This window comes from Crinia signifera, chromosome 5 (genome assembly GCF_055691185.1).
Source record: "Crinia signifera chromosome 5, ASM5569118v1, whole genome shotgun sequence".
Taxonomy (NCBI): Eukaryota; Metazoa; Chordata; class Amphibia; order Anura; family Myobatrachidae; genus Crinia; species Crinia signifera.
Window position 1 is genome coordinate 83,877,438 of NC_139221.1, and position 18,606 is coordinate 83,896,043.

General features: G+C 41.8%; 1 protein-coding gene across 1 annotated transcript in view; it reads left to right on the forward strand.

Moving 5' to 3' along the window:
- SMCHD1 (structural maintenance of chromosomes flexible hinge domain containing 1) overlaps positions 1–18,606 on the forward strand; it is a 178,814-nt gene that overhangs the window by 55,184 nt on the left and 105,024 nt on the right. Inside the window, exons 11-13 of the mRNA XM_083187559.1 lie at positions 4,950–5,073; positions 14,093–14,276; positions 18,227–18,424. Coding sequence (XP_083043685.1) covers positions 4,950–5,073; positions 14,093–14,276; positions 18,227–18,424 — 506 coding nt within the window. The remainder of the gene's footprint in view (positions 1–4,949; positions 5,074–14,092; positions 14,277–18,226; positions 18,425–18,606) is intronic.

Genomic DNA, 18,606 nt, shown 5'->3' on the forward strand with positions numbered 1-18,606 from the left:
TATGAAGTGTGTACTACATAACTCTAGTGAATACGTGCACCACAAAGAGAAGCAAGAGGAGTTTGATTTCGACTAGCTTCCCCTTTTCTCTTTGTGTGTGTGTGTGTGTGTGTGTGTGTGTGTGTGTGTGTGTGTGTGTGTGTAGCACCAGAGACTATTCTAGGAGATTAACGCAGTTTGCTCATTTTATGTAATTCAACCAACAGCTGTTGTTTTTGTTCAATTGAGCGGCCAAATCCAACTGTCGGATTTGGCCGTTCCTGGCGTCAGGCAGCTGGGGAGCCGCCCGTCCGTACACTTGCCTCCAGCAGGGGGCAGAGAGAGCACAGGGTGGCCGGTGTTTAAGCTGGTGGGGTCAGACAGCTGGGGAGCCGCCCGCGTGCTCTCCCAGGCGGGGAAGCACAGGGTGGGTGTCCAGTGTATGAGCCAGCAGGATCATGCAGCTGGGGAGCCGCCCATACACTCTCTTCCAGCGGGAATGGGGAACACAGGGTACTCGGTGTATGAGCTGGCGAGGTCAGGCAGCCAGGGAGCTGTCCGTACGCTCTCCTCCAGCGGGGGGAGCACAGAGTGCCCAGTGTATGAGCTGGCAGGGGTCATGCAGCTGGGGAGCCGCCGTACACTCTCCTACAGCCGGAAGTGAGGGGGAGCACAGGGTGCCTGGTGTATGAGCCGGCGGCGACAACAGCAGTTAGACTCTGTGGATCCCCGGGCCCTTCAGCTTTCCCACCGTTGCTTCAGCTCACCCTTCTCTCCTCAATCCCACTTTTTTTTGTCGAGATTGTCGGAAACTGAGACAAATTTCTGACAAAAGCAAGTGGATCCGCAGCTATTCCACAAATCCATGTGGTTTTCGACAGGTCGGAGCATTCTGACCTGTCCGGGAAAAAAAACTGCTCTTATTGAATAGATCGGAACCCCTTCCGACCTATTCTAGTAGGAAACTGCCATCTTTCTGTCAAGATGGCAGTTTCGGCTGTAATTGAATATACCCCGTAGAGTTAAATAATGTAAATTAGCTCTTTTAATTCATTTATCCACCCATAGGAGGGAGAATTATATTTTAAGCATGCATGGAGCCAAATGGAGCTATTCAATTGTAGCTCCATTCAAGCGGGATTGACAACTAACATTTCAAGAAAGAAAATTTAGAGATGGCGCTTATCCAAGTGTTCTTGCATATATCAAATTTTAATTAATTAAAAAAAAATACAATTTAGAATTGATTATACATGGTTCACCGGCCGGTAATATACAAATATAAAACAAATAATTTTGTTAAAAAATAAGATAAGACTGTCACTTTAAATGACAAGGGTGATATCAGTGGATTGTTTTTCCCAACTTTCAGTTAGTATGAAGATGAATGTTCTGTGGCCAACAGTATAAAGCGGGTTAGTCCATTTAACAACAGGCAGCTCTCACAGCTCCTAGGTGTTAGTATATCGTAGCATGCATTATCCAATGGTTGTTGATACCAAATCACAGTCAGTGAGTAATATTTGTATTTAAGAACTCAATAACTTGCCAGTCTCCCAGTTAGGCTTTTGCTGCGGGTTTGGAGGTGTCCCAGCTGCAGATTCCTTGCGTGTGCAATGCAGCTTGGCGGATTTCTCCACACTTCAGGGCAAGATGACAGTCGGGTCAGCGCTTTGAAAGCTGTACACTGGTACCGGCACCGATGGGTCTCCTTAACGTGTTTCCCCGCCTTATCCTCAGCGGCTTCCTCAGAAGGACGAGTAATACTAGAACTAACATTTCAGTTCGCACATCCCAGGGATGAAATAATCGTAAAGTGACAGGTTTGAGCATTCAAATGGGTATAGTCACGTTGCGACCATTAGTTTGGTCAGGTTTAGCAATGCATAGCAGAAAAACCAGACCAGATCGCAATCAGAGCGATAAAAGCATGAATTGATTATCACCCCAAGAGCTCCTGTCACTTTTGTTGGGAGATCCCCAAATCTATTATGATCATTGAAAATATCTGACTTATGTTTTTGTGTGACAGATGGTGGTGTTTTTTAACTATTACTCCCCATCCCAATATCCGATAAATTGCTTCCAAGTTTTCATTTAGGCCATTTGTGACAAGTGAGGGTGGCAGTGATCTTGGAGTGCTGTAGTTGCATAAAGGGTATTTTGGGCTATAAGGGACCACCTTATCCCAAAAAATCAGAGATTGATAAATAGTAACATGGCAACAGTATAGTAAGTGGAGTGATTTTTATAGTACAGGTCGAGTATCCCGTATCCGAATATCCGTTATCCGAATTATTCCGAAATACGGACATTCCAGAAAGTGAAAAAAATTTTTTTTTTTGCTAAAAACTCACTGGGGACATATGTAACAGCATCACTGGGGACATGATATGTAACTGCCACTATATATGTGCAAGACAATGATTGCTTGGCATTCAAATTCAGTGCTGAGATAGTACACACATTTTGTTTCACGTTTTGAAACCTTGTTTTTTGAACAATTAAAATATGTTTGTGTGTATTTTATGTGGTAATAAAATATATTTGTGTGTATATTATGTGTTTATACAGCATAAATGCAAGATACTTCAAAATACATCATTGAAATATTAAAATATTCCGAAATACGGAATAATCCGTTATCCAAAACTCTCCTGGTCCCGAGCATTTTGGATACGGGATACTCAACCTGTACTAGTTAAAAGCCCATCAAAATGATGGTTAATGCAATGGCCAGTATTAAATGCTCCCGATTCACAGTTTTTTCGGTGAATTGGGCTGTTTTCACTCCTTGAGGTGAATTTTTTTTCACTGAAAATATGATTCACCATATTCAATGTTCTCTGTTCGCCGAAAGTGAACAGTGAATGCCGGCAGTTCTCAGTTTCATACTCGCTGCAATTCGCTGGTGTATTTCAACGGGGTTTTCACTGGAATTCGCTGGGAGTGTATTCAATGCTAGGATGGCAAATTGCTTTCTCCCTGATTTTTGCCATGATTCACCATTTTGCATTCAACATCTTTTTAAGGTGAACTGGAAAGTGATCTTTTAAAATAAATGTTTTTTGGGGGGGTTTTTGGTGTAAAAAAAAAATCAGATTTATTTTTCTGTGAAGGGGCATGCTATTTTTTATTCATGTGCTTGAAGCACATTAATATATATTTAATACATTTTTTTTTACCCTTTCACCAGCAGGGGGCCGGGAGCCGCTCATTAGATATTCATATATTGGTACTTGTTTCCTAGAACGGCCACCATCGGGGGTAATCGTGTACCTTAACTTAAGGTACACGATTACCCCCAATGGACCCGATTTCCTTTGAAATCAGGTCCGTTTTGCCGGCAAAGGCAAAATCGGGTCCATTGCGTCGGTCGGGTGCATTAACATGGCACGCGACGCGACCGACGCGATGCACACGGTTTTGCCATAGGGTTCAATGTTACCATATTTTTAACATTGTAATCGGGAAAAAAATGGGAAATGGGCCAATATGGCCTATTTCTCATTGTATATGCCCCCCCCCCCTTGTGAACGTCACCACACGATTGACGCCAACCCGAAGCGTGGCGAGCGGCGGCGGTACGCGTCCTCCGACCTTTTCATAGCCCTACTATCCACGTCGGCCGAAGTGTGGCGAGCGGACGCGTATACTTGTGAAGTTATACGCGTCCCCTCGCGGGGCTTGCTGCGTTTGCCACGCTTCGGGCTCGGGGGCTCGCTGCGCTCGCCACACTTTATATTCTCAACTCCATGCCGACGTGGATAGTAGGGGTATGAAAAGGTCGGAGGACGCGTACCGCCGCCCCTCGCGGGCTCACTACGCTCCCCACGCTTCGGGTTGGCGTCAATCGTGGGGTGCCATTGAGGGGGTTAAAATTGGGGTCTGGGGAGACTTTTACATTGAATCCAATGTAAAATAGGGTCCCAGGGACCTTATTTACATTTCAATCAATGTAAAAATCAGGACCATCGCGTCGGTCGCATCACATGCGATTTGGTCGGATGCGATGCGACCGACCCGATCAACATCGGTGTGGCCTTTCTAGGAAACAAGTACCCATATATTCACTTCACTCTGGTCCCGGCTTGTTACGTGCGGGACCAGAGGAGCGGCTCCCTACCGTCCCATGTTAAAATTCGCCAGCAGGTGTATCTAGGCATCTGCTCCTACCTCCATTTTCTGTCTTCACTGCTCTCTCTCTCCATATCCAGCAAGTTTGAAACCGATCGGTGAAAATATCTTTCAGTTTCTGTTATGACATCTTTTAGCACGCAAATGAGTAAACTGGCCTGTTGAGTGGCCTCTAGTGGTCAGTGGTGGTACTTTAAAAGGATTAAAGTTGTATCCTTTTCTTCTGAGAGAAGGAAATTCCTTAGCCTCAAAGGCAGTGGACTTACAGTAAATAGACACTTGATAAAGGCTAATTGAATGCCTTTCAAAACATCTGTAATCCTCCACAATACATCTGAGCAGCAGAAATCAAATTCCACCAGAAAAGATAAGACCTATTTAGTGCACTGACACCATCAAAATGTTTCAAATTAATACAATATTTACTTTCCACACACAATTTTTTCCCCTTGTGGAAACTGTGATAGGCCTTAAGTTTTTACTCTAGTACGAATCAATTTGTGTGGGAAAAATGAAGATCCTATTATGTTCTTTTAAAATTGAGGGCTACCATTTCCTTGTTTTTATCTATGAAGTTGACATTAGTGTGCTAGAAACTTCTTTATCTTCCCTTTTGTGCTAGAATATGCTAATGCTAATCCGACGTATTGTAGAAACTTGTTTTGCTATCGCCAACCTAACCTTGATTTACAGAATACTATAGTGTGGGCTATTGCTTTTATGTTTTGAATTTATCACACAATTGGTTGTATGGTTTGTATATTTGAAATATTATGAATACTAATTGAATTTCTGTGCATATGTGTATAATATTTATCTCTCTGTTTTTTAAGGAAGCAATGAGGACACTGAACTTGATGATGATTGCATCATAGTGGAGAAAGAAGCCCGTGGAAAAAGACCGATCTTTGAATGTTTCTGGAATGGAAGGCTGATTCCTTATACTACAATTCAGGAGTAAGTTTTGTCTTTGATGGTAAAAATTTAAGTTGACAATGCCCACTATGCTTACTGTAGTGCTATTTTATTTATTAGTCTGCTGCCTGCAAATATTCCCTATACTTCTACAGTATATCAATGATCAACCCTTTTTTTTTTTTGCAGAGTTCCATTTGTCCTCTCAATATCACCTAGATCAGTGGTAGCCAACCCTAGCCCTCGAGAGCTACCAACAGTTCACATTTTCCAGACAACCTAACTGCTGCACAGCTGCACTCATTAATCACTGACACATTTTAAAAGATACACAGATGGAGCTAATTAGCTCACTTGTGATTCTGTGAGGAGACCTGCAAAACATGCACTGTTGGTAGCTCTCGAGGGCTAGGGTTGGCTACCACTGACCCAGACCAAGCATGTCCAAACTATGTAGTTTGGACATGTTTCTCCAGCTATTGTGAAATTGCATGTCCCATCATGCCTTGCCACAGTTTTGCTTTTAGGGAATGTTAAAATTATGACAATGCATGACCAGACGAAAATGGCCCTGGATTCTGACAGTCAGGAAATTCCAACATTCGGAATCCCGGATTGAATAACATCCATAGTATGTCCAATGATGTAGGACCCGTACTGCACATTTACAGTATGGGTCCGGCCCACTCACAAAGTACCGCACCTTTTTTTCAACCATAATCTCCTACAGAAATCTTAATACTATGTGGTAAAATGCCCATTCCACAGTCGGAGAGATAGATTTTACAAAAAATGTGGGTACTTGTGTATTATCACGGTGCTCAGGATGTTGATCGTACTGCAGCGCATCACATGCAATATAGCATCATGCGATGCGATCAGATGCGATTTTTAATTGTACAAGCACCCTGAAGGGTGCTTACAATGTTAAATGCACCCCCAACTATCAACACCAACCCGAAGCGTGGCGAGCGCAGCGAGCCCCCGAGGGGCTGTAGTACGCGTCCTCTGACCTTTTCATACCCCCACTATCCACGTCGGCATGGGGTTGATTTTAGATAGTGTGGCGAGCGCCCCACCTCTGGTTTAGACTATGGTGGCCCCAAACATGCTGGGATTTCAATCCCGGGATTGAGCATTTTTCAATCTGAATTGAGTTAAATTAAATGCCACATGAACAGATCCTAAACCTGGGTAGGCCTCGCATTCCTAGTTATAGGTTAGTGGTTTCCGCTAGCTTGTTTGTGCAATAGTATAAAGACCTACTGCCTTCCAAACTGTTAACGTGAATACACCATTCTATAAATTAGGATTCCTAAAGAAGGGCTTATGTGCAGACAAATATGAATGGATTAATGTGTGCCAGACTTTTTGAGTGGTTTTAAACATAGGGCTGGTGGGTTCAACCTCATAATCCAGAGCATGGGGGAACTTCGAGAGCCTCATGCCTGGTAAAAAATGTATTTAGAATTTTTTGTGCTTTTACAAGAAACTTCCATTGGAAGCAACAAGGTTCCTGGAGTTTAATGGAGTTTAAAAAGACCAGACGAGGACCTTTTTTTTTTTTCCCCCAAATGAAATGTTGGCATAGATAGTCTATCTCCTGGACTTCCTTTTGCATGTGAGCAAAGCTAAAAGGGATTGCATCAGATAGAGGAGTCTAGGAAAAAAAAAAACATTTTTGATAAATGATTCTGCTCGAAAAGGGGGGTGGGGGGCAGTTTCACATGAATCTTGAGGATATACTGCATTTAATTCTTGTATCCTAAATAATTAGGCAAAACTACGGCATTCATGTAGGTTAGCGAGAGGCAGGTGGGGAAACGTTCAGTGGGAAGGTGCTACATCATAGATCAGTGAAGGTTTGATGACTGATATATTGATATAATTTAGTAAGGTGTCAAAATATAGATTTGAGTTGGCTAGGAGATGGAATTATAAAGTCATTAAGGAAGTGAAAGATTTTTTTTTTTTTAACTCCTGTTTTTTCCCCGCGAGTTCTTTTTTATTTGTGCTATCCTCTTAATTAATGACCCTCTAATAACAGCCTTCCCTGCATCCCATACAATCATTCGTGGTGCGGAATCTGTATTTTTCTCAAAGTATTCCTCCCATTCCTGCTCTAGTTCCACTCCGGCTCCCATTTGTTCTAACCATGCAGGATGGCATTTCCACATTCTACAACCCCTATCCTCCTGTTTTTTATTTGTGCCAATATTGGGGAGTGAGCGGATATGCCATGGGGTTGGTATTCTATATTTTCTATCCTGGGAAACATTTTATCTTCCACCAGTACCATGTCAGTACGAGATAAAACTTCCAAGGACCTTGAGTAGCATGAGTATACCGGTATATCAGGGTGTCTCTCCCTCCATGCGATATCCCCTACAAACTTATCAAACCCCTTATTTCCAACCTTACCTACTCCCCCTATTCAGTTCCACCTATCTATGCTAGGGTCCATTACGTTGTTAAATTCCCCTAAGCACATTATTTCTGCCCCACTCGATTTGGAAACAAATTCAACTGCACGTTCTAAAATCTTGTATTGAAATAGATGTACACTGCCAGAATGCACAAATTAATCCTGTGCACCTGACCTTCCAAAAAAACTTGAAAATATTTGAGAAACCATATATGCAGAATAAAATGGAAGAAAACTAAGGAAGAGTGGATGCAAGCAAATAGACTGTGGACAAACGAGCTAAGGGTGGAAACCGTGAGACAGGAAGGGTTCTTATCCCACTGTAAATACTTAAACGATGATAGACCAGGGAGCTATATGGCCCAGTTGATTAGAAATTCAGAATATTGGGTTACGGTAGATAGTACACCAGAAATTGCTCAGATATTTGTTTAGTACTATAAAGAATTGTATACATCTACACTAGATTACAGGGTGGAGGAAATTAAGCAGTTCCTGGCTGGGATATAGATTCCAAAAATAAGTATAGAACAGTATGAACTGATGGAGAAATCCATATCAGTTGAAGAGGTAAAAGTGGCTATAAACCAACTAGCAGGTAATAAAGCACCTTGTGTGATGGGATCCCAGCAGAAATATACAAGAAACACAGGGGAAAAAATTGCTCCCTGGTTAACTGCTCTATTTAATAACAGTTTGGTAGAGGGTAAATTACCTGTATCAATGGATGAAGCATTAATCATAGTAATCCCTAGAGAAAATAAAGACCCGCGAAAACCAGAGTCAGAGTCATATAGACCAATTTCATTAATCAATATGGATACTTGCAAAAGTACTGGCCCAAAGATTGCAGGTGGCTCCAAATAGTGACATCCACCCAGATCAAACAGGGTTCCGGTGGGGTATGAGTACAGGGGCAAATATCAGACGGTTGTATACAAATATACAGAGCAAACAAGAACAGGAAAGTATAAAAGCTATAATATCGTTAGATGCGGCAAAAGCGTATGCTTGCGTAGAGTGGATATACTTGTGGACTGTGTTGGAAGAATATGAGTTTGGTCCCAAATATATGGGATGGATAAAACTCCTGTATAGGGAACCTAGGGCCAGAGGCAAAATTAATGGATTTTGTACAGAGCCATTTGGTCTGGCCAGGGGGACAAGGCAGGGGATGCCCTATGTCCCCTGCCTTGTTCAACCTGGCAATAGAGCCTTTGGCTTGTGTATTAAGAAATACCCCTGAACTGATTGGATTTGGACAGGAAGGGGAAAGTCGAAACATAATATCAATGTATGCAGACGACATGCTGATCTACCTATGCAATCATACAGCAGAACTATCTGTAGTTCTAAAAATAGTTTTAAGTATTTTGGAAATATTCTGGATTAAGAATAAACTGCGGGAAGTCGAATATGCCTCTGAGAGGGAATATACTGGAACAAAGCAGGAATGGATGCCCACTGAGGTGGGTGGATGACACAAGATATTTGGGAATTCAAGTAACTAATAATGTGGAGGAATATGTGAAACTTAATATTGAAACTCTCATGAAGATGTATCAGGGAAAAGCCCAAACATGGATCAGATTACCCCTAACAGTAACAGGGAGGATAAACCTGATAAAAATGGTGATGCTACCAAAATTCTTATATATTTTCCAAAACTCACCAGTATATTTACACATGAGCATATTTAAGAGGATAGATTCTATCACAGCCTCATTGGTATGGGGGGCAAACAGGGTGAGAATAAAAAGCGACACCTTAATAAGACCTAAAAAGTTGGGAGGCCTGGGTCTGCCGCATTTCTGTCTATATTTTATAGCAAAACAATTGACTCCCATTCAAACATGCATAAGAAGGAAGATAATGTCTTGAAAAATAACTTTGTCTCACAGAATTGTGGTAATAGGACACCCAGATAGGCGATTTTAATAGGAAATAGGAAAAAAATTAAGAACCCCTTAATTAGGCAAGTAAAAACAATATGGTAAAATGCAAACACAATAATGGGCTATGAAGGTGTAGACCCTGAAATTCCAATATGAGTTAAAGAAACAAAGGAAAGAAAGAATGAAATGAATGAGGAAGAAACTAGAGTTTCATGGGGAAGAGTAGGGGTCGTAAATGTTGGCCAGGCATATCAAGCCGTGGTACTGAAGACCTACAACCAACTAGACACGGAGTACAAGTTACCCAGAGGTTTTTTCTTCCAATATTTACAGTTGAGGGGTAATCTTAATAAGGCCTATGGAGGTAGGAATGTGAACATGAAGATTCCCCAATTAAAAATATGTTAGACAGGGAAAAAAAGGTGAAGATTGCGGAAATTTATAGGACACTAGTGAAGGAGCTTAGGAAACCCCAGATAGAAAAAATAAAACAAGAATGGGAGCAAGATGGGGGGGAAATTAGTAATCAAGAATGGAAACGGGCATTAGCTTCGCCAACAAGGGCCACGGAGTCCATTAGATTTTAACAGATCCAGCTGTATATTCTGCATAGAGTATACATTACTCCAGTAAAAATAAAAAAAAATGACCAAAATAAGGCGGCTGTTTGTCCTAAATGTAGAGGTGACTAAGGCACATTCCTCCATATGATATGACAATGCAGGGAGGTTAAAGCATTCTGGGACCAGATAGCTTATATTTTATGTAATCTGGGTATATCAGAAAGGAATTATAATGCTAAGACATGTCTATTGGGCATAATTGATGATCCAAGGGATGGGTAGGTAAATAACCAACTTATGGAGAAATTAACAGCAATGGCCAAAGTTATAATTGCAAGAAAATGGTTAGCACAGGAAAGACCTGAGTTGAGACACTGGATAAAGTTAGTTAATGACACACTAGAACACAAAAGATATATGTACACTAGGAAAAGGAACAGTATTGCGAAATTTGGAAAAATATGGACACGGTGGATGCAATCAGTGCACTAGAACCAATTTAAAGATAGGAAGTCAAAGGGAGATGTAGGGTAGGGGAAAATAGATGGAGAAGGTGTGTTTATAGCAAGAGGGGTAGGATTAGGGTTACAATAAGAGGAGGGCAATGCAAAGCGAAATATGCAACGAGGTAGGAGGGGGGTAGCTGTTATGTGGTGTATATGTAAATGCTACAACATGGGGAAAAGGTAGATTGGGAAAAAGAACCTGTGCACCAGTGCCACTTTTAAATTGTATAGGGTGTGTATATGATGTACTTGTATGATAAAGTCCACTATTATTTTATATCAACTATGCGTTATACATTGGTAGATGATGTGGAGGTGCTCCCCTGAGAGTAAGAAATGATGCAAAAAGAGAAAAGAGAAAGTACTCTCTGTTTTTGGGGGCACGCTTATAAATTTAAAACTTAACGTTTATTTATTAGTTCATTACAATAGATTTAGACATGACAAGACAAACATACAAAAAACATGTACAATTCTTGAGACTCCAATACACAGAGTTCTCTGTCAGTTATTGAGGTACCACCAGTGGTCGAAGTGGAAATTTTGAAGTGGGGGTATGGAAATTTTGAAGTGGGGGTATGGAAATTTTGAAGTGGGGGTAGGGAAAAGTAAAGAGTGAATATAGTGCGCACCTTCGGACACCCCCCTGTCCATCAACGTCCCCTGCCAGACTGCCCCGTTGTACAGGGGTATTACAAAAGCACAATATGCGCTGCTGAGTGATCAGAGAGCATCCTGAGGGGGGAAAAAAAGTTTTTTTTTTTATCTTCAGATTAAAGTGGCGGTATGGCATACCCCCGTATACCGCCCCACTTCGACCACTGGGTACCACAATATATGGAGTGGACCGCGAATATTTGTTGTTATGGTAAAATACCTTAATATGCACCGAAGATTCTTAATATTTCAGGCCATTATAGTTTTCTATTGACAGGAAGATTTTTGATGTAAGGAAAAAAGAGAGAGAGAGGGAAAAAAAGGGGAAAGAAAAAAGAAGAGAGAGGAAGAGAGGGAAGGGAGGGAGGGAGGAGAGGAAAGGGGCGGAGAAGAAAGGGAGTGAAAAGGAGTAAAAAGGAAAAATAGATAAGAACCAATTAAGTGTAAGTACACCCCTGCAGTTTGTTTGTGGTCACGGTGACTGCTGCTGATTGCTCTGTATGTCTGGCCAAACCAGACTGTGCAATTGAGCGGGTCTTACCATGCGACAGTTGCAGATAAGGGTGTTAGATAGTTGGACTGTAATTCCCTATCTGTTAGAGTGGGCGACTCCCTGATTGGCTGAGCCCTTGCAGGGAAATCTACCCTCAATCAGTAAGGTTTTGAGCCCAGAAAGTGTACAGTTTTAGAGAACAAAGTAAATTGCTTTGTAGGGTGTATGTGCACGCTGCTGTCTCCCACTTGCTTTGCAGTATTGGTGGGCGATGAGCGGTGAACCCCACCTTTAAAGACAATTTTGGAATTTCCCAGTTGTGTAGAAAGAGATATTTTTTAGAGAATAAAAGAAATAAGATGACAGGTGAAAGCAGTGATATATAGAATGTGTGATATCACTAAGGATCAAGAGAATGGTCCTTCGGTCACAGTATCATTATATACACCTGTATATCAATTAACAACTATCATACATCAGGTTAATCACCTGTATTTTCCAATCATGGAAAGTATTTTTGTCACTAATAATGTAATTTTTACTAAGAAAGAGTAATCATGAATCTCATTCCTAAACATAAAAGGTATCACTCTAGGTAATCTTAATGGTTCTAAACCAATCAGAGCAGATAAAACCTTACTGATTGAGGGTAGATTTCCCTGCAAGGGCTCAGTCAATCAGGGAGTCGCCCACTCTAAAGACCCCCATACATTAGGCCGACTTGTCCTTAGGACAAGTCGGACCCAATTCTCCTGTGAGCCGCCCTGCAGCTCCCCGGGAGGCTCACATACAATTTGGCACTTGATGAGCCAGTTTTTACATGTGATAAATCGCTTGCGATTTATCACATGTAAAACAAACGGGGAGCTGCAGGGCGGTGAGGAGCAGTGGGGGCGGGCGGCGGCAGTAGTGGGGGCGGGCGGCGGCAGTAGAGGGGGCGGGCGGCGGCGAGTGATGCTGACCTGGCCGGGCAGCTGTGATCAGAAATAGCAGCGCTGCCGCTGCGGGATGGGACGGGACGCACAGTGGCGGCTATTCGATTTTCAAAATCCCTGTCAAATGACCGGCCGTTCTGTGATTGGCTGAGAGAGCTCTCAGCCAATCACAGAACGGCCGGTCATTTGACAGGGATTTTAAAAATCTAATAGCCGCCACTGTGCGTCCCGTCCCGCAGCGGCAGCGCTGCTATTTCTGATCACAGCTGCCCGGCCAGGTCAGTGTGTCTGCCCGCCGTGCTCCCCCGCCCCCCGGTGTCTGCATGCATATGCCTGACAGGTGGGCAGGCATATGCATAGCATACAGGGAGGTCGGATGATCTTATGTGCTGACCGTCCGACCTCCCTGATCCGGTCCGATGCGCACGGGACCGCGCATCGGATCGGATCATACATCACACACCTGCAATTTTGGGGCGATTTCATCCGGTTATCGGCCCAAAGTGCCGAAATCGGATGAAATCGTCCCAAAATCGTATAGTGTATGGGGGCCTTAACAGAGAGGGAATTACAGCCCAACTATCTAACACCCTTATCTGCAACTGTCGCATGGTAAGACCCGCTCAATTGCACAGTCTGGTTTGGCCAGACATACAGAGCAATCAGCAGCAGTCACCGTGACCACAAACAAACTGCAGGGGTGTACTTACACTTAATTGGTTCTTATCTATTTTTCCTTTTTACTCCTTTTTACTCCCTTTCTTCTCCACCCCTTTCCTCTCCTCCCTCCCTCCCTTCCCTCTCTTCCTCTCTCTTCTTTTTTCTTTCCCCTTTTTTTCTTTTTTCTTTTTTCCTCTCTCTCTTTTTTCCTTACATCAAAAATCTTCCTGTCAATAGAAAACTATAATGGCCTGAAATATTAAGAATCTTCGGTGCATATTAAGGTATTTTACCATATTCGCGGTCCACTCCATATATTGTGGTACCTCAATAACTGACAGAGAACTCTGTGTATTGGAGTCTCAAGAATTGTACATGTTTTTTGTATGTCTGTCTTGCCATGTCTAAATCTATTGTAATGAACTAATAAATAAACGTTAAGTTTTAAATTTATAAGCGTGCCCCCAAAAACAGAGAGTACTTTCTCTTTTCTCTTTGTGTATATGTAAATGTCAAGTATGTATGAGGAATTGTCAGAGCATTTGAAGAGTATATACATTTATGAAACAATATATGTAATCGCTAATATCAAACCAGTTGATATGGTGAACACTGCTGTAAGTATGTGATGTTATGTCTTTTTGTACGTGTCCTGTTTTTTATATATGAATAAAGAAATACAGAATTTAAAAAACGAAATGAAAGATTGGTGTTGCTCTCAGCCAATCCCAAACACAACATGCACAAATTTACTTTATCTAGGGAAATCATTTTCTCCTATACAACGGATGTAAATAAAGGATATGTGGAAAGATAAAGCACATAGTGAAATGGACCATTTCATTTACATTTAGTAATATTTATTGTATATTCCGTAGCTTTTTAGACTGACTTTTCTCATTTGTTTTCTTTGTTATTTATTTCTAGATTTGACTGGTGTGCTGCACCTAAAAAGAGAGGAGTTGTCCCTACTGAGTGTTATAACAGAATCTCTGGTGTTTTATTTACAAATGACAAGTTTGAAGTCAGCACAAATAAACTGACTTTCTTAGATTTAAGCTTAAAACTACAAGACAAAAATACAATATTTACACGAATATCAAATGGACAGGTAAGCAGTTTGTGTGTGATTTTCTTCATTTTAATATCAAGAAAAAACAATGCACACTAGCAATATCCATCCCAGTGCCAGGTCATTCATTAACAACCACCTATGGTACCACCGAAGACCCAATGTATTACCAGGACGTGGGGACATCTATACAAACTTTCACATATTTATGGGCAGCAGAGGGCAAGAGCTCTGCCCCCCCCCCCCCCCTTCTCTTTCAAGAGCCTCCTAATTGGACTCTTCAGCAACTGATCAACCATTAGGATAATCATTCTGCAGGCTAGCGGTTTGGACATTGGACCTGTTGTATCAGAGCAGTTGAATTAATTACACCATAAAAAGCACTGATAACTGCAGCTTTTGTGTTGGGTAATTCTAATTACGGTGCATGGCCTCAATGTTGTCAGTGTGCAGAGGAGCAACCAGGACTGTGTACTGACATAGAATGTGTTGGAGTAGATGCAGCATTGGTGCTTGGTAAGTCTTTTCATCCTAACCCATCTATGGATCTGTTCATGTAACAGTGAAAAGAGTAGAAATGTTGTTTATAGCATCCAATCGGCTGCTAGGTATAATCTCAGAGAATGCACTTGATAAATGCAACTTCGAAGATGATTGTTTGCCAGGAGCAATTTATACACTTTTTTTAATGCTTCATGAATAGGCCTACGTAATTGCTTCATTTAAATTGAAACTAGTATAGGAAAGCATAGAGCGGTTCATACAAGTTGTTTATATTTATGTGTGTTTTTATTTTTGGTACTTATGTAGTACCCGGGCGCCCACTAAGCAATTTGCTTAGTGGGGTATTCTCCGTAAGATGATCCCATCGCATCGCAGTACCCGTTTTACTGTTGTAAGATGCATGCGATGCGATCTTACTAAGTAATTTATTCACTGCTCTTTTCCCGCCTGTTATACTTTGCGTGCGATGCAATGTCACTAACTAATTATCGCATCACATCGCATGTCATTGTAACTTATGTAAAATTGCATGCGATTTTTTTTTTTAGGATGCGATGAGGCGTTAACTTTACTATAATTTCTACACCCCCCCCCCCCCCCCCCACTATCCACGCCACCTCTAACCCTTTTCAGCTCAGCGTTCTCCCACTATCCATGCCACCCCGAAGCTTGGCGAGTGCAGCGGAACCCATCCTCCCGACCTTTTCCTACCCCCACTATCCATGTCAGCGTGGAGTTGATTTTATATAGTTTAGCGAGCGAACGCGGAAAACATGTAAAGTAATCCGCGTCCCCTCGCTGCGCTCGCCACGCTTCGGGCTCGGTGGCTCACTACGCTCGCCACACTATATAAAATCAACTCCACGCCAACGTGGATATTGGGGGTATGAAAAGGTCAGGAGGACGCGTCCCGCTGACCCTCGCGGGGCTTGCTGCGCTCCCCACGCTTCGGGGTGGCGTGGATAGTGGGGTGGTTTTAGGAACACATTCACAGCAGCCATACAACACATCTGAAACAGTAATGTGGACACATGTTAACGTCAAACTGTAAATTTAGTGAATAATGATTATGATAATTAGTCATTACATATTAACAATAACAAATCTAATCATTAAATATAAGAATAATTAAAACATTATGAACAATAATAATAATGGAAGATTATGACAAAAAAAGGCAGTTACTGAGAGGGCACTGCTGTACCCTTCGGCAGGAGGGTTAGTGCATGTAAAATTCTTTCAAATGGGTTTTCTGCACCCACACTTTTCCTCCACATTATCTCCTGCAAGTAGGAATTTAAGTGCTGTCTTGCAGTGCCTCTATGTCTCTTGTTTCGCCATTTTGCGGCCCCCCACATCCGCTCAATATTTTGGGTGTGTACCCCAGATTCAGGGTCCACAAAATTATATCTGTTATTAACCCTGCAGTGTTCGTAGCCGGCCTGCTGTAGTTCCTGCGTATTATACGCCCTCCAGCAATCTGAGTATATAATGGAGCCAAGGGCGACATTCTCCGTGATGGCAGCCATAAGGTTCATGGCGTCTCGCCTTTCTACGGCTGTGAGGAAGCAGGCCCCTGTCTTCTTGCATATGCCACCGAATACCCATTGCCGGGGCAGCATCCTCGCGACGTCGTACTTTTCGCAAACAGGGTCTCATTCACCTCCACCACCAATCCAGGGCCTCCAAATTGGATCTGCGGCTGTGACCGCAGATCCACAGTGCAGACACATCGACAGATTAAGCTCCCTCTGGCAGTACACGACACTTGTAAGTTCCTGTGCCACATATTTGCAATGTTCAGGTTGTGAGATATACATTTATAAGGAAAAGGGGGGCCAGAATAAAAAATTTGTCAGTGGCCTAGAAAAGAAATATAGTTATGTGGTAGTATCAAATGTACAAAGTATTATGAAAATCTGAGTTGATGGGTGTCAGGCCTGGTTAAACTGACATGGAATAACCCATAAGATATTAGTAACAACAATCACCGACTGGTTCAACAGGCAATGTTTGAGTGATGTATTTGGTCTATTTCAGTGTTGCTACTCCCCAACACTTGAAATGGTCACTCAAGAAATTTATATTTATATATTTTATATATATAACAAGGGCAAGGTAAAACATAAAACAATGTATTCTAATATAAGTAATTATAATAACTAAATCCAATGATACTTGTAAAGTAGGATGCCACCAATCTAACCAGATGGTTCGGTACTTGTGTATTATCTGGGTGCCCGATTTTATCATTGCATGCCACTACTTAAGGCATGCGATGCGATGCAATTTTTCATTGTAAAGACCAGATTTTTAATTGTATAGTCACCCATGGGTGATTTCATACCCCCACTATCCAACTACGCATGGAGTTGATTTTATACAGTGTGGCGAGCGCAGCGAGCCACCGAGCCCGAAGCGTGGCGAGCGCAGCGAGCCCGAAGCGTGGCGAGCCCTGCGAGGGGACGCAGATTATTTTACATGTATTCTGCGTCCCCACACAGGGCTCGCTGCGCTCGCCATGCTTCGGGCTCGGTGACTCGCTGTGCTCGCCACACTATATAAAATCAACTCCATGCATAGTTGGATAGTGGGGGTATGAAATCACCCATGGGTGACTATACAATTAAAAATTGGGTCTTTACAATGAAAAATCGCATCACATGAATTGTATGCCACTATATTGCATGCAATGCGATGCAATGAAAAAACCGGGCGCCCAGATATTACACAAGTACCGATGGTTCTCCAGATATCTGCCTCAATAGAACCTTTTTTTTTTTCTTACTTCAAGTGCTGTTATTTTGAACTGTAAAGCTTTAGCTGTCCCCTTGCGACACAAGGGCACAGCATGGTAAAACAGAGTTCTGAAATGCATGGAAATAATCTGTGCTCAATTACAACAGTCCCTGGGTTTCCCTGACAAAAACCTGAAATCACAATCTAGGTAAAGCACACCAACGTCGAATTCAGCTGCTGCTAAATTTTGTTCCCTACCTTGTCTAATCACACTTTTCCATGTAGCAGTCTGACGGACCAAACTATGCCAGTATAATGCTTCTTTCCTGAATGCATACTACCAGCTGTAATGTTTGGTTAGGGAGGAGTAATGGCTTTTTCACCAGAAAAATATATAAAACAAGTTCATGGACCTATGTTCTTATTTCCTGGTTTGTGAAATGCATAAATATCATGGATTTTTGGGGAGCTATTGCTCCCTGATAATAGGAGTAGTACTACTTGTTGTATAGCCCCAGGGTATCAAATAGGGTATCAAATAGCGCACAGTAAATTATCGAGGTCAGTTGATTTCTCCCCTTAGTTGAAACTAGATGTAAAAAATTAATCCGGTAAGAAAAGTTCAGCATAAAATGTGTGTTAAGTACTTTACAGTGAAATTGTATAAGTAGTATAATTGCAAAAAGTTTTAAATTTACATGATTGTATAAAGCATTTTTTTTTCTTCTGATTTTTCTATTCAACAGGAGCAGAGAGTAAAGATTGATAGAGAATTTGCCTCATGGATCAAGGATTGTCATGAGAAATATGATAAACAAATAAAGTTTTGTGGTTTTAAAGAAATTATAACTCGCACCGATATTTCCTCAAAACGAATGCAAGCTCCTTGGGCAACGTACACATCTATAGAGTGGGATGGAAAGAAATACAAACCTGGCCAGCTAGTAAGCTTTATATTTCATTTTTAGAGAAAGTATCCTTTTGTTTTTTGCACACTTCAATCTTTATGAACTGACTTGCATTTCTTGGCAATTCTATATAAATACAATTTGTGCATTCATGAATAGAAGAAAAAATTCTACAGAAAATCATACAAGATGTAAAGTGCATTGCATGGAGGAAGAGG